This window comes from Chiloscyllium plagiosum, chromosome 10, assembly GCF_004010195.1.
Source record: "Chiloscyllium plagiosum isolate BGI_BamShark_2017 chromosome 10, ASM401019v2, whole genome shotgun sequence".
In the NCBI taxonomy this organism is placed as follows: domain Eukaryota; kingdom Metazoa; phylum Chordata; class Chondrichthyes; order Orectolobiformes; family Hemiscylliidae; genus Chiloscyllium; species Chiloscyllium plagiosum.
In genome coordinates, this window is record NC_057719.1 from 72,500,304 (window position 1) to 72,523,964 (window position 23,661).

The 23,661-nt window shown below is 37.0% G+C and overlaps 1 protein-coding gene across 2 annotated transcripts in view; it reads left to right on the top strand.

Annotated features, from left to right (window-relative positions):
- The window catches only part of coch (coagulation factor C homolog, cochlin (Limulus polyphemus)), a 63,336-nt gene extending 50,381 nt beyond the window's left edge, over positions 1 to 12,955 (top strand). For both annotated transcript variants that reach the window (XM_043698475.1, XM_043698474.1), the window contains exons 10-12: positions 4,168 to 4,394; positions 10,872 to 11,385; positions 12,310 to 12,955. In XM_043698475.1, the coding sequence (XP_043554410.1) occupies positions 4,168 to 4,394; positions 10,872 to 11,385; positions 12,310 to 12,485 (917 nt within the window). In that variant the 3' untranslated portion in view covers positions 12,486 to 12,955. The remainder of the gene's footprint in view (positions 1 to 4,167; positions 4,395 to 10,871; positions 11,386 to 12,309) is intronic.
- Positions 12,956 to 23,661: the final 10,706 nt, after the last annotated feature.

Below are 23,661 nucleotides of genomic sequence, written 5' to 3' on the forward strand. Positions count from 1 at the left end.
AGAAAGAGAAATCAATCTTACATGCTTTCAGGCTTATGGAGATCTTGGTCCAAATGAGTCCTCTCCTCTCTGTGATAAACTGGTCCTTACAACTAACCCACAAGCTGCTGCTGGGTGATTATATCTTCTTGAACTCAAAAGCTAGTTGTCTAACAAAAGTATCAATTCTTAAATAAAAATTACAGGACCTTGTGTAATCAATAAGTGATCATGCAGTTCCACTTTTCCTTCAAATTATAATTTTAAAAAAACAACTGGTTAATTGCCCACAAAAAGCAATTCAAAAATCCTTCTTCCAGTTTATAATTCAAATAATATATATGTAGTCCTTCCATACTATACAACTCTAATACTGCATTTAAAAAATGCTTTTAAGCAAAGCATTTTTAACAGCAATCTGGAAAATTCTCCAGTGGCCACCTACTTTTTCTTTAGTTATACTAACTGGTTCAATAATCTGCAATTATTGGTGGTAATTGCAGGCTGAATGGTAAATTACTAACAACTCTTAATGACTTCTTGCAGGGCAAGGATGTCCTCACTGTTGGAAATTATAACACATATTCAGTGACAGACTTATTCATAGCTTCTATTTCTAGATTATCAGCATTGCTGGTGTTACAGCAAAGCAGTGAGGAGCAATTGGAGAATCTCCAAAATTCTCTCATTGCAAGGTAGAAAGCTTAGCTTTCAGATTCATCCCAATGGGAAACAGTTTGGTGCTATACCAAGGGACTTTATATGATTGGTCTGAAATTCATCTGTTACAAACAAAGAATTTGAAAACATAGTAAAATATAACAGTCACTGAGCTAAACTTTCCAAGAGACTTCTTTATAATTTCATGTTGAAATGTAACTTTAAATCTTCCGTATGGTTTGTCCCTAACTAACTTTCAACATGATTGCAAAATATCCAGCATATTTTAATTTTCTGTTAATTTTTTTTAAATTTGCACTTTCCAATTTCTCATCATTGAGATAATAAACTTTTTTTTTATTATTCTTTCTGCCTAAATTGACAATTTCACATTTGCCTACCCTACTCCATTTTCCAGGCCTTTGCCTAATCACTTAGCCCATCTATATTGCTTTGTAAGCTCCAGAGCTTTTCTTTACAACTCATTTGTTACTTACCTTTGTGTCATCAGTAAATTTAGCAAGCATACCTTCAACTCCTCCATCCAAATTATTTCTATAAATCGTAAAGAGTGGAAGGCATTGAATTTCTATGGCACACCACTTATGACATCCTGCCAGCCTGAAGACATCCATTTATTCCTAATCTCAGCTTCCTATCACAAACCGATATTTCATCCATGTCAAATGTTACCATGTTTTGGACTCCCCTAATCTGAAGAAAAGACCTTGGCTATTCACCCTATCCATGATTTTATAAACCTCTATAAGGTTACCCCTCAGTCTCTGACGCTCCAGGGAAAACAGCCACAGCCTATTCAGCTTCTCCCAGAGATCAAACCCTCCAACCTTGGCAACATCTCTGTAAATCCTTTCTGAACATTTTCAAATTTCAAAACATCTTTCGTCTAGCAGTGAGACAAGAACTGAATGCACAAAACTGAATGCACTGTACAGCTGCAAAATGAACTACCATCTGCTATACTCAATACACTGACCAATAAAGGCAAGCATACCAAACTCCTCCTTCACCACCATGTCTACCTGCAACTCTATTTTTAAAGAACTATGAACCTACATCCCAAGGTCTCTTTGTTCGGCATGACCTTACTATTAAGTGTAATAAGTTCTGCCCTATTTGCCTTATTAAAATGCAGCACCTCACATTTATCTAAATTAAACTCCGTACTTCTTCAAAGAACTCCAATAAATTTGTTAAACATGATTTCCCATTCATAAAACCATGATGGCTCTACCTGATTACCATTAACTTATCCAAGTGTCTTGTTATATTTTGAATTATCTCAATTTTAATAATAACTCGATCTTTTACTCCATGAAAGATGTTAAGTTAACTGGTCTTTTGGTTCCTACTTTCTGTCTCCCTCTCTCCCTTTTTGAATAAAGAAGTTACATTAGTTAATTCCCAATCTAATGGAATCTGGTTAGGCATCAAACACCGGAAGATTTTGAGGCAAAGGTGTATTTTTTTTAAATAACACTGAGCAGAAGAAACAGAAGAGAGAAAACCATTGGAAGACACCTGGCTGGTAGGATGAGTTTCAGATAATTCCAATTAGGAACTGTTCAGTTGTGTAGAAAGGTCTCGTTCTGTGCTGTTAAGCTTCTATACAAAATTTTTTTGAACTCACCATTTTTTCCAATTTTGAAGCTTTATGAAAAGTGTATTTTAACTATAGTTATGTATAATTTTAAATGTATTTACATGATAATACAGGTTCTGGCTTTGTAACAATTATAGAGAAATATGATCATGAACATTGAGGAAATGATATAAATCAAGGAATGTGTTGATTAAAAGAAATCAAGCTTTAAAAATCTCTCAGATAAAAACACTTAAACAAAAAACAAAGTTCCAAGAATCTCAGAGAGATGTAATGGCACTTACAATGGAGGCAGTGTGGAGATTCTGTTCAAGATTAAAAAGATATTACAGCCAGAATGTCAATAGATGGACAAATAAAGGTGCAGCCAAACATGTGTGTCATACGAGCAAGCACCCATTTATTATATATTTCTATTTCTCAGGTTAGTGTAGCGATAGTAGGCCATCCTTTTATGAAGAATACTAGTAGGCCACTTGATTTCTACAAATATTTAGCCTCTTTCAATGCTATTTTCTGGTGGTAGCTATATAACCTCACTGACTGAATTTAATTCCACATCTCGCAATTATGAGATTGTGAACTCTCCACCTCTAAGTTGTTGATCTGGCAGTATAACCATTAGCCTACCTTGATTAAGAAATTGTCTTCAAACATTTGAATGACCTTGATTATCCTACAGAGCACAATTTATCTGTTCTGAAGGAAGCTGATGACTGCCGAGTAGTTTCTTTTGAAAAAGAACGTCAAGTTTTGATATTGTGACAACAGATGTATTGACAAACCCTTGCAATATACTGATGCAGAAAATTTATCATCTAAAGCTGAAATAGAAACATTTAGCCTAAAGAAAATGAGCTGCTTTTGCCAGCATCAACTTGCAATTTATTCTTAAAGTATGAACATTTCAAAGCTAAAATTTCAAAGTTGGGATTAATAAATGGTACATGTTTAGTGTAATGTTGGCTGACACCCATCCCAAGTGGCAAGTGAAATTGGTGAAGTGGGATTTTAAGTATGGGCCTAATGATGTAAAAACAATAGTTCTTCAATTTCTTTCCCCATTTCCTACTCCTAACTGGTTTTCTTCCTTTTTTCAACAAAGTTTCAGATATTTTAAGACCTGTTGATGAATTCATCTGTCTCAGAGATACTCCTTAAATCATAAATGTTGTCCTTTATTCTAATTAATTTTGTTTCTCATTTAATGCTCAGGTATCATTTCCTGTAGGTTATATTAATTCTACTTTCCAAGTAATAATAATAATTGAGAGGGATGTACTGGCACATCTAATGAAGACTCTTATGCACACCATCGAGAGTGTGGTGCTGGAAAAGCACAGCAGGTCAGGCAGCATCCGAGGAGCAGGAGAATTGACGCTTTGGGAACAAGCTCTTCAATTCCTGATGAAGGGCTTATGCCCGAAACATCGATTCTCCTGCTCAGCGGATGCTGCCTGACCGGCTGTGCTTTTCCAGCATTACACTCTCAACTCTAATCTCCAGCATGTACAATCCTTACTTTCTCATGCCCACCAGTATAAAATGGTTTAGCTATAAGTATTATTTCAAAAAAGCACACAGTTCTCAAATTAAATGACGCTGTCTGAGGCACTGTTGGGGTAGCAAGGGACTGGATGGTATGTCAAAGCTCTTAACAGATGTCCAAAGAAGACAGAAGACGTGGTTAGCATTGCTTTTATGCTCATTGATGTTCTAATATGTACATGCCCTGGAAGACTCAGAAGAAACAGAAATAAATCTCAAAAGAGTTCCTGCACTGACTAAAACTCCCATGCAATAATTAATTTTTTTGTCACAGAAGGGTATGTGAAAATTAAATTCCTCCATGTTCCTGCATATATTCTCTCAGGTTTATTCATAATGTTGATTTTATACACTAGGTAAAGCTCTAATTCACACAACGGAAAGCTTTTTCACTCCTGAAAAGGGTACGCGATCTGGGTACCCAAAAGTCATAGTTGTTGTGGTGGATGGATGGCCCTCAGATGAAATTGAAAGAGCAGCAAATCTGGCCAGAGAATCTGGCATGAACGTTTTCATTGTCTCAGTTGCAAAAGCGCTCCCAGAAGAGCAAAAGATGGTCCCAGACCCCAACTACATGGAAAAGGTAAGGTCATTGCACCAGCTATTATCAATAGAACGTAAAAACATAGAAAATGAGGCCTGGAGTTAGTTTTCAGTCTATAAAGTTTATTCCGTTAGTCAATAAGATCATGGCTGATTGGAAGTGGCCTTAATTCCACTTCCTTAACCTCCATTACCCTAGACCATCTTGTCAATCAAAGTTCTGCCAAACACAAGTTTGAATACATTCAATCATTTCCAAATATTGATGATTCTCTCAAAGAGGACATACCTTATTTTCAAATTAAATGGGAGACTCCTTATTTTTAAACTGTATCTCCTGGTTCTAGATTCTCTCTTAGCATCCACCTTGTTAAGCCCCTCGGAATCTTAAATGTTGCAATAAGATCATTTCCTATTCTTCTAAACTCCAGTAAGTACAACAAATTTCGTTTTCACCTGCATCTTATAAGCCAGCATTCTTGATAAACCAGCAAAAACTATTTACCTGAAATACCAGATTTTTTACATTGATTATGTGCACCTCTTGGATTATCCTAAATACTTGATCAACCAGCACACTCCTGGTCCCATAGGTATTGGTTACTAAAAGATTTGCTGTATCTGTCCAACCTCTCCTTTCCTCTTTAGACAACCTCTCCAATCCAGTAATCAGCTTAGTATATTATCTATGATTTGCTTCGATTTCAAATATGTCGTTGAGTAAGGTGCCACAAACTGCACACACTGCTGTAGATGTGATCTCACCAATTCCCTGCACAATTGTACCAAAACTTACTTTTATGCTTCATCTCTCTTGCAATAAAAACCAACATTTAATTTGCCTTTTTAATAATATGCTGTACTTAAACACTAACGTTTTGTGCTGCGTATACAAGGATACCCAGATCCTTCCCTACAACAACATTCTGTGGTCCTTCCTGTTCAAAAATTCAGACTTTTTCCATTCTACCTGCCAAATTGAACAAACTCACATGTTCCCACATTAGACTCTGTCTGCCAAAGGTTTATTGATTCACTTACCTCTATCACCTTGCAGAATCTTTGTATTTACCTTGCAATTTGGTTTCCTATCTAGCTTTGTACATCAACAAATTTGGCTTCATCGCAGTTTGACCCTTCATCCGTTTCATTAATATTAATCATAAATAGTTGAGGCCACATCACTGATTCCTGAGGGAACTGGTTAAGATTTGCCAACCCAAAATGATCCATTTATCCTCTGTTTCTGGTAGTTAGCCAGTCCTGTATCCATGATAACATATAACCCCAACATTAAATGCTCAAAGCTTGTATAGTAATCTGTTTCATTGTGCCTTTTAGAATTTTTTTTTGCTAACTGGATCAGCATTTATTGTTTGGAACTAGCTGCCCTTGAGAAGATGGTGGTGAGCTGCTTTCTTGGCCTGCTGCAGACAACGTGCTGTAGGCCGACCCATGATGTTGTTAGGGAGTGAATTCCAGGATTTTGATTCTGTGACATTGAAGGAACAGTGATATATTTCCAAGTCAGGATGGTGAGTGTCTTGGAGGAGAAGTGCAGTTGATGGTGTTTGCATCTACCTGCTGTCCTTATCCTTCAAGATGGAAATGTTCATGAGTTTGGAAAGTGCTAAAGAGCTTTAGTGAATGCAAATATATAACATACCGATTCAATTCTTTGCATCCTCAAAGATCTCCAACAAATTTGTCAAACACAAACATATAAATTAGAAACAGGTTTCGACCATTCAACCCTTTGAACCTGCTGTGCCATTGGAAAAGGTCATGGCTGAATGTGGTATGGCCCTCCATACCCTTTGACTCCCTTATTAGTTAAGAATCTTCATTCCTTAAAAATATTCAATGACTATATTTACTATTCTTTAGATAAAGAGTTCCACAGACTCACTCTATATGGAAAATAAATCTTCCTTATTACCATCTTAAATAAGAACCCACTTTTCATTTTGACTCTGTTGCAGAGTTCTCGGTTCTTCTGCAAGGGGGAAATGTCCTTTTGGTATCCACCCTGTCAAGTATACTCTGGATCTTATGGGTTTCAATAAGATTGCTTTCCATTATTTTAAACCAAGGTGGATATAGACCCAAGATAATCCCATCATCATGGGAATCAACTGAGTGAACCTTCTCTGAATTGCTTCTATAGCAGCTATGTCCTTCCTCAAATAAAGTGACTAAAACTGTACATTGTACTCACAACATACATTGTGCAACTGGAGAATAAATTTTCTACTTCTATATTATATTCCTCTTGCAATAAACAACATTGCAATTATTTTATGAATCATTCTGCACACAAACTTCATATGATTCATCTGTTAAGAATGCTCTGTACCTCAGAATTCCATAATCTGTTTAAATAATATACCGCTTTTCTGTGTTGTTTGCCGAAGTGGACAAGTTCATTTTCTCACAGTTAACTTAACCTATCTATATTAATTTGAAAATTCTTTGCAATTTACTTCCTACTTTCTTGTGTCATTAGCAACCATATAATCCTTTCATCAAAGTCTTTGGTAAATTTTTGAGGCCCCTGCACTGATCCCTATGGCATTCCACTTGTTACATTTTGGAAACATGGCAACAGCACATTATGCCTACTTGCTGTTTCCTGTTCGTTAACCAATCCCCTAACATGCTGATATATTACTACATGCACGACGAGTTCTTATTTTGTAAACCATCTTTAATATGGCATCATGGTGGATAACTCCTGGAAAACTAATTACACAATTTCCTTAAGTTCTCATATATTCATGTTACTTGTTATTTCCTCAAATAATTCTAAAAATTAGATGATTATGTGATATCCCTTTCACAAAACCACACAAATACTGGATGATTGCTTTCAGATTTTCTAAATGCCTTCTTTAGTAACTTCATAGTCATTTTCAGCACTTTTCATATGTGGAGCCAACTGCCGCAAAGTGTCCTGCTGTCCCCCTTCTTTCTTGAATACAGAGAGAGACTGAGAACTTTCCAATCTGATGGGATCCTTTGAAAATCTAGAGAATTTTGGAAAATTAAAGCTAGTGCATCTATTATCTTAGCAGCCACTTCTTAAATCCTGGGACAAAGCTTTTAACTCTATTAATTTTCTCAGTACACTTTCCTTGGTGATTCTAATCATTTTAATCTTTTTCAGCTCATAACTCAATTATGTCTGGGATGTTATTTGTATCCCCTATAATAAAACCAAATCCAAAACCGCATCCAATTAATTCTCCATTTCTTATTAATAATTCAACAGACTTTTCTAGAAGATCAAACACATTTTACTTACTCTTTTCCTTTTTAAATACCCACAGAAGCTTTTACCATTTTGAAGGTAGCTTTCTCTTGGAATGTAATTTCTCCCTATTTAATGTCCCTTCGTTTTTTGCTGCTTTTTATATTGAGCAATTTTCTGACCTAGCATCATAGAATCCCTACAATGTGGAAGCAGACATTTGGCTGATCAAGTCCACACTGACCCTCCAAAGAACATCCCACCCAAAAACCCCCATCCCCGCCCTATCTCTGTAACCCTGCATTTCCCATGGCTAATCCACCCAGCCTCCACAATCTTGGACACTACAGGGCAATTTAGCATAATCAATCCACCTAACCAACCCACCAATTTAACATAGCCGATCCACCAAAGGAAATTAGAGCACGTGGAGGAAACCCGGGGAATATGTGCAAACTCCTCTCAGACAGTCGCCTGAGGCTGGAATCAAATACGGTTCCCTGTGCCATGAGGCAGCAGTGCTAACCACTGAGCTATTGTGCCGGCCCATGCCATTATGCTTTTTTGTACAATTTGATAGTGTTTTTAACTTCCATTTTTTAGCCTGGAATGTCCCTTTCTCAACGGGCTTTCTCACAGAATATATCTTTGCTGCATGTAATACCTTCAGACATGACTGTCACTGCATTGTGTTGACCTATTCTGTAACCTAATTTTCCAATTCACATCAGCCAGGCCTGCCTTTATATGATCGTAATTGTCTTTATGTTTAAATATACTAATCTTATACCCATTTCTCTCTCTCTCAACTGAATGCAAAACTCAATCATGACTGCTATCGTGAGGCATATTTACCCTGCGGTCATTAGCCCTATCTTATTGCACATTATCAGATCTACAACAGCCTGCTCTCTGGCTCTTGAACATGCTGCATTCATCTTCCAGACTATCTTTGCCAATCTGATTCACCCAATATATATGCAAATTATAATTACCATGATTATCGCCATATCTTTCTCACAAGCCTCCCTTATTTCTTCTTGCATATCCCCTCCAACGAAGTTCTTTCACAAAACCACAACAACACTGATAGTATTGTGATTTTCTACATGTCCAGCTACTAATTCTTTATTAATGGATATCAGCATTAGTCTATCTAGCCATTAGTTTCCTGCTTTCTGTCTCTCTTTCTTGAGTAAAGGTGTCATACTTGCAACTTCACAAACTACGAGGACTTTTCCAGAATTCAAGAAATTTTGGAAAATTACAACTGATGCATCCAATATATCTGCAGCCATTTCTTTTAAGACATTAGGATGCAGACAATCAGGTTGAGGTGACTTATCATCCTCAAATCTCATCAGCAATCCTATTAAGTTTTTCTCATGTAAAACTCATTGTTCTAAATTCCTCCCCTCTTTGCCTCATCATTTTCAACTGTACTTCAGGTGCTTTTTGCATCCTCTACAGTGAAGGTGGATACAAAATATTTTTTCAGAACCTTTGACATTTGTTTGATCGCTATTATTAATATTCCAATCTCACTGAAGGGACCAATGCCTACTTTAGCTATACTTACTTTTACTATATTTTTCGAAGCTTTCAGTGTCTGTTTTTATACTTCTTGCTGAGTTTTTCTTTGATTGCAATTTCTCAACTTATTTTTGCTGTTGTACTTTGCTGGTTTTAAAGACATCATTAATGGTCTGACCAATCTTTGTAGCATTGTAGGCCTTTTCTTTCAATTCAATTAGCATCTTTAAATTCCTTAATGGCCATGGATAATACACCCTTGTGGTCGTCTTCTTTCTTGAATGAAATACACTCTAAAAGTTATGAAATATTTCCCAAATGCCTGTCACTGTATCTCCACCATCTTACTTTTAACCTATTGTTCCAGTCCACTTTAGGCAAGTCTACTTTAATACCCTTGTATTTGAAGATAGTAGTTGCAAGCACATATTTTTCATGCTCAAACTGAATGTGAAATTCTATATTATGATCACTCATGCCTAAAGTACATTACCAGATCCAAAATAACTTGCACCCCAACAGCTTCCAGGATTCATTGTTAAAAACAGTCTTGAATGCACACTACAAACTCAATCTCTAAGCAACTTTGATTTGTCCAATCAATTTGAAGATTAAAGTCATCCTACTGCATAATTACCTTTCTTGAGCCTGCAAACTACTCCCATCTGTGATTTATTCCTTTTGCTATTTCTTATCTCCAACCAAATTAATTTGATACCTTGATCTTCGGAACCAATTTTTTTTTTTTTACAATTGAACTAACCTTATCATTTATTATCAGAGATAGCCTAGTTCCTTTGCCCTTCCAAAACATTAAACATCTTTAAATATTCAGGTCTGAGCACTGGCCACACTGCAATCATCTCTGTAATTGCTAGCAGACTACATCCTACAGCCTTTCAATGCAACAAATTAAATAATGCAACCAATTCTATATTTATAGCAATAAAATAAAACATCTGCATTCCACATCAACTGACATTTCAATAGCTCCCCTCAGCACTTTGTCATGTGCATGCGTTGCCTAAAAAGCTTTGCTTTTTGCCCTCATTTTCTCATAATTTTATTTTAGTCCTTTTAATAGTTGTAACAAATATTGTTCAATTTATGCATTTCTTAGAGGTTTCTGAGCACATATTATAAAATTCACAAATTTGCTACATTTTACATATTTCAGAAAGCAACAGATTCACTGAAATATATATCTGCTAGATACACACTTCAGGAGAACCAGAAGCAGAAAGCCTGGATACAGTATATAATTTGGAGAAATTATAATGGTTTACCACAAATTCAATCACTTTTCATTGGTGAAGCTTCACGTTGTGGATAAATGTGCAGCACAATTTGGGAGTGAAATTGTTGGGCTGAATTCTGGTTTGTAGCCGAAGAACAATATCACAGTGCTTCATTGACAATAACAATTACACCAATAACAAGCAACCTTTAAAAGGTTCAATCATCTAGTATTATTTCATGCAACATTTTATTTTTAAGTATTTTACAATCAGCAAAAAGTAACATTAGCAATTAATATTGGTTTCTTTAATACTATTACAAATTTCACCTGCATTTAGACATTTGCTAATTCCACTTATTGGTATCAAATGTGCACTTTAACTTCATATTACTCAAAAATGTCTCCAAACCAAGAGCAAATGTGGCAGCAATTACTTGCCATCACCAATTGTATTGCTTAAGATTTACTTTGCATCTTTTTCTTTTCTTTCACAGATTGTTTGCAAAAACAATGGACTGTTTTCCTATTCTATTCAAAACTGGTTTGGCATGTATAAGTTTATAAAACCTTTAGCACAAAGACTGTGTTCCTACAGCCAGATGACATGCAGTAGAACTTGTTACAATTCAATAAACCTTGGCTTTCTTATCGATGGATCCAGCAGTGTTGGGGACAGCAACTTTCGCATTGTTCTGAACTTCATCTCAGAAATTGTGAAATCCTTTGACATTCATCAGATTGGTGCAAGAGTTGGTGCTGTACAGTTCACATACAATCAAAGAACTGAATTTGATTTTGGTCAACATTTAACAAAGGATTCAGTGCAAAATGCTATCAAGAATATCCCTTACTGGAGTGGTGGCACAGCCACTGGGGAAGCAATTACTTACACCTCAAAGAATTTGTTTGGAAAATTGAAGAACAGCAACCTGAATGTGCTGATCATCATCACTGATGGCCAATCTTATGATGATGTTGAGGTTCCAGCAACAGTGGCACATCAATCAGGTAACGTTTGCTTGGATGATAAAAACATTTATCTGCTAAGTTAGTGCAAATTTGGGAATTCTTTTCACAATAACTTTAATATATTTAATATATAAAGTATTTAATATATAAAAATAAGATACAGTTTACACTTCACACTTTTGGGGCTTCTGATACCACATCGTTCCTCAGTTGAGAAACAAAGCAGCATTCCCAGAAATCTACATAGGCTGGTGTAACTAGTCAGAAAAGAGGAGCTTAGATTTAATTATCAGCAAGTTTCTCTCCTTATTACATGAATGACTTCTGTTTGTGTCTGTAATAGCAAGGATAATCATTTAAAATTTACATAAGTAAGAGTAACTACAGCCATACATACAAAGTTATTTTACAAGCACCATGTTGTAAAATATTTAGGCCGAACAATGACTGATAAAATCATGAAGTGGTGTACATCTACAGGTTTATTTTCTTTACAAAAGCTACAGCATATTCTAAAAAAAGAGACTTTCAATAAGGATGCATTCAGCCAAAATGTAAGCTTAGCTACAGTTAATACAAATGGACTATAAAGTCCAAATGACATTTAGATTGTATAGTGTTGAATGAAAAGATACAAGCTTTTCTAGTGGTGAGATATTTGCATTGAAAAAGCACGATGGAAGAAAACTATCTTTAACAACTCTAAAGTGGAATAATTGTCCGTGGTCTTTAAAATTTGCTTAAAAGGATCTACTGAGTCAGCAGCACTGTCTGCAGTAAAAGATATTTCCTTTATCTTTTCAAATTAGAATCCTAAAATTGAGGAATTAAACTGGCACTGACTTGGACATCAGAACCGTAGCCTAGAAAGTTTATGCACAATGACCTAGTATAGTATTGGGTTGGTTTTCAACACTGAAACTTTTGTCATAGGAGTTCAAGATTTTCTATATTTTGTTTCAGGTACAGTCATATTTTCAGTTGGAATTTCGTGGGCAATGGAACAGGAACTCAAAGCAATGGCTTCAGAACCCAAAGATGCACATACTTTCTTTGTGAGAGATTTCCCAATGGTCAACAAGCTTGTGCCTGATATCCTTAAAGGCATCTGCAAAGATTATTCCGCAGTAGCAAACTGATCCAACAGCTACCATGTACCTTGATATTCAAAGGCAGTGGACTGATTCTTGTCAACAATACTAACAAACATGCTAGTGCAATATTTTGTAGAAATATAGGCCTGGATATTAATATCTGGTACTGCATGTGCTATTTCTCCTACTTCACAAATTATTCACAATAAAATCAGGAATATTAAGGTTTAATTTACATGAGAACATGCAAGAAGAAATGCCTTTATAATCAGAGCTTGTGTTGTGATAGACAATGTACTGCATGTTTGAGACAAATGATGGTACTGTTTCAGTGAGAAAGTGTTAAAAAATGTGTTGTCATTTGATTTCAGTTACAAGTAACTTCAGTTAAAGGTTCTGAACATAAAATGACCGGTTTAAAATGTATTTAATGTGTCCTTATTGTCTGAATGTTGTCTAAGCCAATTTACAGTTTGAAATAAATATCAGTCCATTAAATTTGAATGAGCAACCAAGTGGGTATTTGTGTTTACAATCGCTCAATTTCTAGAGAATTTAGTTTCCAAAAATTCAAATCCTGAAGAAAATCATCAGCTTGAAGTAGGAACCAATTCCCAGTATTGGAAATCACCTTGAAACTTGTTACCTTTTTAGAACATACTACATTCTTACTCTGTAGAGTGTCTTCAAAAATGAATTTAAGGTAGTGTAGTTTATTATATTTCTTAGGTACGATAAAGTTTGTGCATTTTTTGGAAGTACTTTTTAATTACAAATGCACAAGCAACAAATTACTCACAATCTCTCTTGGAATTGATTGCTCAAATTATCACAAAATAATGTTTGTAGATTAAATATTTAATTTCTCATGTTTTCTTTCTTGTAGATAAAACATTAACTTCAACATTTGGCCTGTTCATAACATGGCTGCCAAATTACCAGAAACAGGAAAATTGCATTTTAAGGCAATATGGATTTATTTTTCTATTCTGTTTCTTTAGTTTTGATTAAACAGGTCATTATTGGATCTTGTCAGAGAATTAAAATCACTAAACAAAAGAAAAAAGAACTCTGGATGCTGTAAATCAGAAACAAAAACAGAAATTGCTTGAAAAGACTCAGCAGGTCTGGCAGCATCAGTGGAGAGAAATCAGAGTTAACATTCCAGTGACCCTTCTTCAGAATTAAAATCATTAATTATCTCAGAAGGGATGATAATTCCTTGCAGCCTAACTAACAGTTTCCTAGAACTTAAAACTTCCAGTATTACTAGGGTACAGTAAAGTGAATTCTGAGGTGAATCAACTTGCTTCCAGATTCTGAGGACAGAAACAATGCAAGTAAAAACTCAGCATTCTGAACTGCGTTAAGTACATAGTATCAGACTATGAACAGCAGAAGGTTCCATCCTAAGTATGTACTGAACTAATTGACTGGAGTCTGTATCTCTTGAATAGGAAGTGAATCATGCGTGGATCATGGTTACAAATCAAATTGATCTCATTTGTTTTGCCCTTTATGTTTAAGTGGTTGTTTTGCCCTTTATGTTTAAGTGGCTTTTGATCATTGCTAACAATCTCACAATAAAAAAAAGACACCACTTAGCCAAAGTGTAGGCACATTGGTCGAATGCATGCAGGAAGACATTTCAGGAGATGAAGAAAATAAGACAGACACATATACGTGATCCTTGCTTCTTTGTATAATCATTCCAGAAAATCAAGTTTGACATATTCTGTTCAAAACAAGGCCAGCTTCTATTTGGTAATTAAAATAACTTCATGAAGGCCAGTATCCCAACACCAAGTTACCCCTTATTTACACATGCCTAGCCCATGACACCAATTCAACTCAGAGCCAGCTCCGAGAGTGAGCAGAACCCTGACACCCCACTTATATCTGTCAAGACTCCCTGATTGGGGCTGTTAACCTGGTCCAATCAGGAAGCTTAAATTTTATAAGGTCCACCTTGCTGACCTCATTCCAATTACAACAGTAATGTTTGACAAGAGCATATTTTTCAGCAAACATCTTACTTTGCTATTATAATAGATGTTCAAACAACAGCAGAGTAAATAGAAACCAAGAAAAACTGAAGCTAACTGAAAAGTGTTAACAATGGCAGTAAAAAACAGGCTTGTGACTGGTACTAAATGTCAATGACTACAATATAGATCTGAGTATCAGGAAAGAATCAAGTTATATTAAAAAATGTATTTGCTATTTACATAACAAATATATATTTATATAGTATTTATATTGATAAATTATTAAAATGTACATATTAAAAAATAGCTTATGTATTCTACTTAAAATGATTTGGACATGGGGGTGAGTGGACACACAAATGCATGTCAGATGCATTATAATATGGATAAATGTGAAGTTATCCACTTTGGCAGCAAAAACAGGATGACAGAGTATTATGAATAGCGATGGATTTGAAAATGGGGAGTTGCATCAAGATCTGGTCATCCTTCAATGCTAGTCACTGAAAGTAAGCATGCATTGGTGAAAAACACAAATGGTATGTTGGCCTTCATAGTGGAAGGATTCAAACACAGGAGCAGCATTGTCTTGCTGTAATTATACAATACCTTGATGAGACCACATCTGGAGTAGTGTGTGCAGTTTTGGTTTCCTTGTCTGAGGAACAATGTTCTAGCTATGGAGGCAGTACTCAAAGGTTTACAGACAGATTCCTGGATAGCAGGGATAATATACAAAGAGAAATTGGATTGGTTAGGACTGTATTCACTGGACTTAAGAAGAATAAGGGTGGCAGTCTCATTGAAATTTATAAAATTCTAAGAGCTAGACAGGGTAAGTGCAGGAAGGATGTTCCCAATGACAGGAGAATCCAGTAGCAGACATGGGGTAGGCCATTTAGGACTGAAATGAGGAGAGTAGTGAGCCTGTGGAATTCTTTGCAGTTGAGGCCAAAATATTAAATGTTTTGAAGAAGTTGACATAGTTCTTAGGGTTAAAGCAGTAACAAGGCATGGGGAGAAAAGAGAAACAGGGTATGAGTTGGATGCTCAGCCTTGATCATATTGAATGGCAGAGCAGGCTTGAATGCATGAATGGTCTACTCCTGCTCATAAGTTCTGTTTCTAAAGTAAAATAGATGCTGAAATTCTAAAATAAAAGCAATAAGTGCTGGAAATATTCAGTCGGTTTGGTCACATCTATACAGAAAGAGAGATCAAGGATGGGATTTTCCAGTCCCAGACGAGGCAAGTAGAAAGGTGGGTATGTGAACTTAATTGGGCGAGGCAAATTTTTAACATACTTGCCACTGCAATGAACGTTAGGGATTACGTTCTCCAACCACAAAAGATGGGCTGGCTTTAGCAATGTTGAGATGTTTATATACATGCATTAAAAGCCCAACTTCTGGAATTAATTATCCTTCCCAAACAATTTCCTCTCAATGAACAAACTCAATAGTTTAGATATCCAAACACACATAGCAGCATCTATCTGACAATTTGTACTTCTTCCTAGACTTCTGCATAATCATTTGGTTATTGCCTATAGAGAAACAGCTTTAAAAGCTGAGGGTGACTTTGTGCAATGCTGGGAGTTCAGCATGAAGCTTAACTTTTTTCTAAAGATCTAATTTTTTTCTATTTCACACTTGCCTATAATCTACTGCTTATATTTTAAAATTTCACCCTGACTTAAGCAAGGAAATACAATCTCTGTATATGTGAGCAGCTGAAGTTAATTAGGAATTAAAGTAACCATCTTAACCAGGAAAACGCTAGCCAAAAATAAAAATGCAGAAGTACAGAAGCAATGTTAAGAGTTTATATAGATATTTAATGAAGAAATGTTAACAAAATGAGTATCGCTCCTATAGAAATTTAGTGTGTGTCACTAATAGTAGAAAATAAAGACAGGGATGACAAATTGAACAAGTATTTTGTAATCGTCTTCACTTTAGTGGATACGAATAATCATCCAAATAAAGTTGTAAACCAGGAAATGGAATTTAAGAAAATTACAATTGGCAGGGAAGTAGTACTCAACAAATTGATGCTAAACTATTAAGTCCTTGGGTGCTGATGGATTTCATCCTACAGTCTTAAGAAGAAGTGGATAGTGAGTCTTTTTGTGTTGATTTCAATTTTCCAACATCTCTAGATTTGGGGCATTTTCATTACAGAAGAAAAAACTCAGTGTAATTCGTATATTGAAAAAGCAACGGAAACAGAAAGCAAAAAACTGCAGGAGATGTAAGTGTCAGTGAACTGTGGCAAATATTCTAGGTTAGTTCCAGCAAAAGTGAGTGAATCTCCAAAATTCTGGAAAATAAGGGATTTCTTAGAGATGGAGTTAAGGGTGCTGGTGAAAGAGAAGTAAAACAGAGTTCAAACCATATATAGTTTTAAAGTGTCAAGTTGACAATGCTTAGTTTGTTCAATTTTTCTTGAGAATATATAATGTTCTTTTGTTGAAATATACAAAAGCTTGCAGGTTAGTTTTGTTGATTAATGGGCATTGAGATTTCTCCCTTGAAACTTTTATATTTTTCTAGATGTAGGTTTTCTCACTGAGCTAGGAGGTTTGTTTTCAGACGTTTCTTCACCATATAAGGTAATATCATTAGTGAGCCTCCAGATGAAGCACTGGTGGTATGGCCTGTTTTTTATTTATGTGTTTTGGTTTCCTTGGTGATGACATTTACTGTTCTTTTTCTCAGGAGATGCTAAATGGGATCCAAGTCAATATGTTTCTTGATAAGAGTTCCAGTTGGAATACCATGTTTCTAGGAATTCTCATGTCTCTCTCTGTTTGGCTTGTCCTAGGATGAATGTGTTGTCCCAGTGGAAATGGTGTCCTTCCTCATCTGTATGTAAAGATACTAGTGAAGGTGGGTCATGTCTTTTTGTGGCTAGTTGATGTTCATGTATCCTGGTGGCTAGTTTTCTGCCTGTTTGTCCAATGTAGTGTTTGTTACAGTTCTTGCAAGGTATTTTGTAAATTAGATTAGTTTTGCTTGTTGCCTGTATAGGGTCTTTCAAGTTCATTAGCTGCTGTTTTAATGTGTTGGTGGGTTTGTGGGCTACCATGATGCCAAGGGGTCTGAGTAGCCTGGCAGTGATTTCTGGTATGTCTTTGATGTAGGGGAGAGTGGCTAGGATTTCTGGTTGTGTTTTGTCTGCTTGTTTGGGTTTGTTGCTGAGAAATCAGTAGACTGTATTCATTGGGTACCCGTTCTTTTTGAATACACTGTATAGGTGATTTTTCTCTGCTCTTTATAGCTCCTCTGTGCTGCAGTGCGTGGTGGCTCATTGAAATAATGTTCTAATGCAGCTTGGTCTGTGGATCCATCTTGGGTGGTGGCAGCGGTGGACCAACAATCAATTCGGAGTTGCATCCGAGGTGGTGAGGGACACGTGCAGTGTGACCGTCTCTAGCATGGAGGCAGTGGACACAGGAGCAGCAGAGGTGCACGTTGCCAGAGACCTAGGGACCATGTGGGATGGCAGCAAATGGAGGATCAGAGAGGGTGACGTCTGCGGAGAGGAAAAGTTGAATTGATGAATCTCTTTCAGTAACATCAATTTATTCAGTAATCCAAGAGGGCAAGTTTGGCAACATTGCACATTTCACTGTACCTAGGTTCAAGTGACAAATATTAAATAAATCAAATAATAAATCAATTTATATAAATGACTTGAATGAAGTTACTGAGAGACAAATTAAATTTGATGATGAGACAAAGATATGTAGCAAACTAAGTTAGAAGAGGTCGTAAAGAGGCTACAAAGGCATACAGATAGATTAAGTGAGTAGTCAAAAATCTGTCAAATGTGGCATAATTGTTCATTTTAGGAGGAATAATAAAAAAAAATATGTAAATGTTGATACAGTGCAGATTTCCAAAATACAGAGAAAACTGGGGGTCCTAGTGCAACAGTCGCAAAAGGTCAGTATGAAGGTACACCAATAATTAGGAAAGCTAATATTCTTTATTGTATGGCCAAGTGAATACAAAAATGGGATGGTTACATCTCTGTTGTACAGAGCATTGATGAGACCATATCTAGAGCATTGTGTACAAGAATTGGTCCCCTTATTTAAGGAAGAAAGGAAACAATTCAGAGAAGTTTTAGTCTAGTAAACAAGGAAATGGGCAGGTCTAATGAGGAAAGGCTAGCCAGGTTATGTTTGTATCTGTTGGAGTTTAGAAAGGCAAGAGATTACTTAATTGAAAAAGGAGATCTTGAGCAGTCTTGACAGGGTAAAAGGAAAAATGATGTTTTCTCTTGTGTGTGAATCGAGAACTTGACATTGCTAACTGAAGACAGAAATTAGGAGAATTTTGAAATAATGTGGTAAATCATAACGATGAAAGCAAAAATTTTACTTATAACGTAAATTACATACAAAGAACATTTGCCCACAAACATTCAACAAGTAGCACGTGAACCCAAATTCATTGTCCAAAAACTGGAATAACCAGACCATATAAAAAAAAAACAAAATAGATTACTTCTACCCTTTGATTGTTCTTTAAGTAAGTTTGGCATAGGCATACAATAATCAACACGCAAGAAAGATATTTCAACGCAATAGGCCTGAACATAATTCAGTGTTTCTAATGAAGAGTCAGAGCTGAAACAACCTCAATGTTATTGAAATACTTACGGCATGTCAGTTCTTTTAGATTTCCAGAATTTAACCAATTAATTATTTCTCACAACATTTATTTCATGTGCAGTTAGCTTCTTCTAACAAGGGATTTGTGCTTTGTCGAAAAAATAAGAGAGTAGGGGGAATCCAAGATGGCGGCGTCCTGTTAGGATCGTATTTGCTGGGCTCTGTGCTACAATACCGACCCAATAGAGCTTCAATCAGTCCTGTACACTTTACTGTGAGTAAAAACATGGTAAAGGAACTAGAAACCCGAAAAAATCAACTTACCTTTGTCCTTGCAGCTGGAGAATGCCAAAAAAAAGGAGGAAGCTCGCCCACGGCTGAGGCCACCGCCCAGTCCATTGAAGCTGAAGGCTCGCTTACTCACCTTGTTGAGGAGTTGACTGAATCTCACAAGGTCCTGGGGAAGCAGATCGGGGAAAACAATTGAAGAGAAGCTGACTCCTGTATCCACTATGCTGCAGGACCTGGAAAAAAGGACCGGTGAACTCAAGTCCGGGCTGCAGGGGTAGAGGCACAGATTGACTCTTCCAAGAACCGGAATGAAGACCTGGAAACACAGGTCCATGGTCTGTTGGATCTGGTAGACAATCTTGAAAACAGTAGCAGAAGAAAGAACCTGGCATCCCAGAGGGATGGAAGGTGAGTGACCGATGGACTTCTTTGAGAAGTGGCTCCTGGAATTCCTTGGTTTGGAAGCTACGAAAGGAAGGATAACAATTGTGAGAGCCCACCGGATTGTGGCATGAAAGCCAGGTGTGGATCAGCGCCCACACCCTGTCCTGGTAAGGTTCCATCATTATAAAGACAAACAGAGGGTCATGGAAGCCTCTACAGCCCAGGGGAGTGACCCGAGGGCATTGATATGTGGCGGCTCCAGTGTCATTTTTCTCAAGACTTCTCAGTGGCAGTGGTCAGGAAAAAGAGGTTCTACTATGGCGTCAAGACTAGATTGAAGAGCTTAGGATCTAATATTTACGAAGATATCCAGCAGTGCTTCTGATTAATCATAATGGATCCATACATTTGTTTGACACGCCAGGGAAAGTGAAGAATTTTGTGGACACATTGACTGAAGTCGAACAGCTGAATAGGCGTAGAGGACAGAGCTGTTTGGGTTTGTTCTTGTTTAACAGGGACTCCATGGGATTTTCTGGTAATAAGTTGCATGAAATGATGTCCGGGATGGTTAGAGAATTTATCTTTAATCTCTAGGTTATGTTAAGGGATGGGTGACATATTTATTTTTAGTTTACTTGTCTATAGTACTAACCTCGCTCTTGGTGTTTGTTTTTTCTCTACGGGATGGTTGATGTATGTGGCGTGACCCTAGCTGGTAGGAGTTGAGAGGGCAGTAGGGATGGTTAGTCGGTTTGTAGGACGTGTAGGTACCCTCTTTGAATGAGGGGGTAAATCCCTCCAATCAGTGCCTTTGGTGATATTTTGTTTTTCTATTTCTACTATATATAGCTTTTGTAAATTTTGCTGCTTTGTTGGCTGTAGTTATTTTAGTCTGTGTAGTTTTTGGGTTTTGTGGATTCTTTTCCATTAAAGTTCAGTGATTTGGGTTCTTCCTCTCTGGAGTCTAAATGGTGCTATAGAAGGGTATGGCTAAGGATGTGTTTAAGTGGTGCACCTGAAATATTAAGGGGAGTCATTCGCTTGTCAAGAGGAAGGTACTTCCCAACCTTAAAAGGGAGAGGGTGCATGTTGCCTTATTACAAGTGAAGATCTGGACCCTGTGGGAGGAGGGGGGTGTCTCTCTGTTCCACAATCGGTCAATAAACACTAGCAATTCAGTCTGGCTTTGTAAGATTTCACACCTTAATTACAGCTAGGCGCAGGTTGTCCAGCAACACAAAGGTTAAACACTTCTGTATCCCTAGAAGGGACTGCACATATGGCTTAAGACAAAGACATTTTTATCCACTTTTTTGAGAAGTACAGGGCATCATTCCAGAGCACATTCAGACAATTACCAATCAATTTTAATAAAATGACTTCATTGACAGCAACTTAGCCCCATGATATTTCCTGGGAACCAACCTTACTTTCCACATTCAAGCACCCCTATCTCGCAAAACTATTCCTTGCACCTGCACTTGCAAGGTCAGTTAGGATGGCTAGTAATGTCTGATCTAGTCTAGTTATTTCTATGCTATAAGGGAGGCATTGTTTGCTAATCTTTATTGAGGCACATTATGATTAGTTCAGGAATGCAGCTTTTAGCAGCTTTAAGCAGAATTGTCAATTTGTAGCCTAGAAGCCATTTTGTTATGTTATTTGCATTAAGAAGCCACTTTATTGCTGCCGATGTTAGTAAGAGCATGTATTAAATGGTTGTTTCTGACTACAACAAGTTACTTCAGACTGTATTCAGATTTCAGATCCTCATCTCCCCCTTTGGTCATTCCATGACCACACCATAGGATGTGAGGGCATAGATTAAATCAGTCCAATCAAATGGACACCAGAGACTGCCATACTTCCTCCTACTTTGGGGAGGAAGCAGGAGTAGGCAATCGCACCTCCTCATCTTCATCTGAATGGGGAAGAAGCATTTTCTGGGGAGAACCGATGATGTCAACAGAAGCCATTAGCTTAGCAATAACGCACTTAACAAGAGCAATACCAACAAAGAGACAAACTAAAACAATACCAATATACATAGTCAGATTTATCAACCAGTTGTACCATGAGCCAAAGCCTCAATCTCCCCATCCCGCGCCTTCTGGATGTTATCTCCATACCTAGTAATATTCTCAATGCATTTACCTTTAACTATGACGCAGACCCCATCCTCTTTTGCAAGTAGGTAGTCGAGGTTTTGTTGGGAAAATAAGTATAATTCTGAAAGCATGTCCTTAATTCCTGCTGAGGCCGAGACCATCTCATTGTCCAAGACGGTGAGACCGCAAATGAAATAATTTTGATTTAGATGGCTAATAATTCCTGCATATCCTCCTAAGGAAAAATTACTAAGAAATGCGTACCCCACATATTGACCTTTAGTGGTGCCCAAAGCCTTAGCATCCTTCCAATGCACGCAGAATTCATGTGAAACTGAACGTTTGGTAGGGAAACCCCAATCCCATTCCCAGGTAATTGGACAGGGAACAGTAGTTGGGAAAAGTGTCCCTACAGCTACAGCACGGGGAGTACTTATTTCAAGAACGAGGACGTTAGTTGCTTTGCCTTGGATAAAAATATAGTAACCAGGTTTAGTATAGATAATGGATGTGGCTTCTCAATAATAAGCAGGTCCGTCTTTGTGACTTCCCTGAACATATGGGTAGTCCATGGCCACAAAGTATGGTTATCTTGCGCGCTTAGGGTGAAAGATGCTCAATAAAAAGAGGTGGGTCTTTCTGTAGGAGATGCGGTTATTGTTCCAGAATGGTTCCTTCCATCTCTCAATTGGGAAAATGGAGGTCCCCTTAGGGGTCTCACAGTGGAGGTGGGTGCCGTTGTCCATTCCACAAAGGGCCTGAATACCAGCAATAACAGAGAAACACTCCTCCAACAGGCAGTTGCATGAGATACGAGGCCCCACAGCAGAGCAGTAGCGGTTGGTACATCTGATGGAATGGTCTTGGTCACACACACATCATTGCACCCCCATCCCTTACCATTGTAACAATTTGGATAGGCTACCGCAAACTTATTAGAGGAAATCCATAAGCAACGAGCAGGTGGGGATAAGTAAAAGTCAAAAGAAACATTATGTCCGCTAAATGCCTTAGAAGCATTCCTTCGTTGGGATACAGGACGGGGAAAGGAGTCAGAGTCTTTTGCTGACGTAATGGCGTAACAGACCACTTCATCCCGGCCGAATATTTTATTATGACTCTGAAGAAACAGGTAGTTAGTGAAACATAACATTCCCTCTTTTTCTCATGTATGAGTGTACAGTTTCATATCAATTTGTCACTAAGAACATTTTAGGCAGATAATGGATGGGTGGGATAAAAAAAGATGGAATTCAAGAAGGTTCTCTTCATTGATTACCAAGTAACAAGCTGAAACATTGATAACTTCATTGTTTTGTTTTATAATTAATAGATTCAACACAGAAGTTTTGAAATAACATATTTTCATGCAACTCACCGGTGTCTACCTGCGATGCCAACATCACGAAAGGCTGAGAAGTTTCAATATCATAAATGACTGTGCTGCCACTATTAAAGGAACTAAAATGTGCACAGGATCAGCACCTACAAAGTCAACTGATGTAGGGATTCAATTTTCCCCTTCTACATTGTATTAACCATAGGATGTTAATTTTGTAATGATTTATCACAACTTAATGTTGAACTGAAACTTCAATTGTCATTGAAGGAAGGGAATTGATATAAAGTAAAGCTACGACTGGCACACCATAATCATCAATGAAACACAGCAGTCTTAAAATTAAGTGGAAACAAACGAGGCTGAAACAAAAATTAAATCTGCTAGTATCATTTTTGAAAACAATGCTGTTGGTTTGGGATGTTTTGGATCTAACTTTATACTTCCAGTTTTACAAAATTTAACTAAATTAAATAAGGTTCAT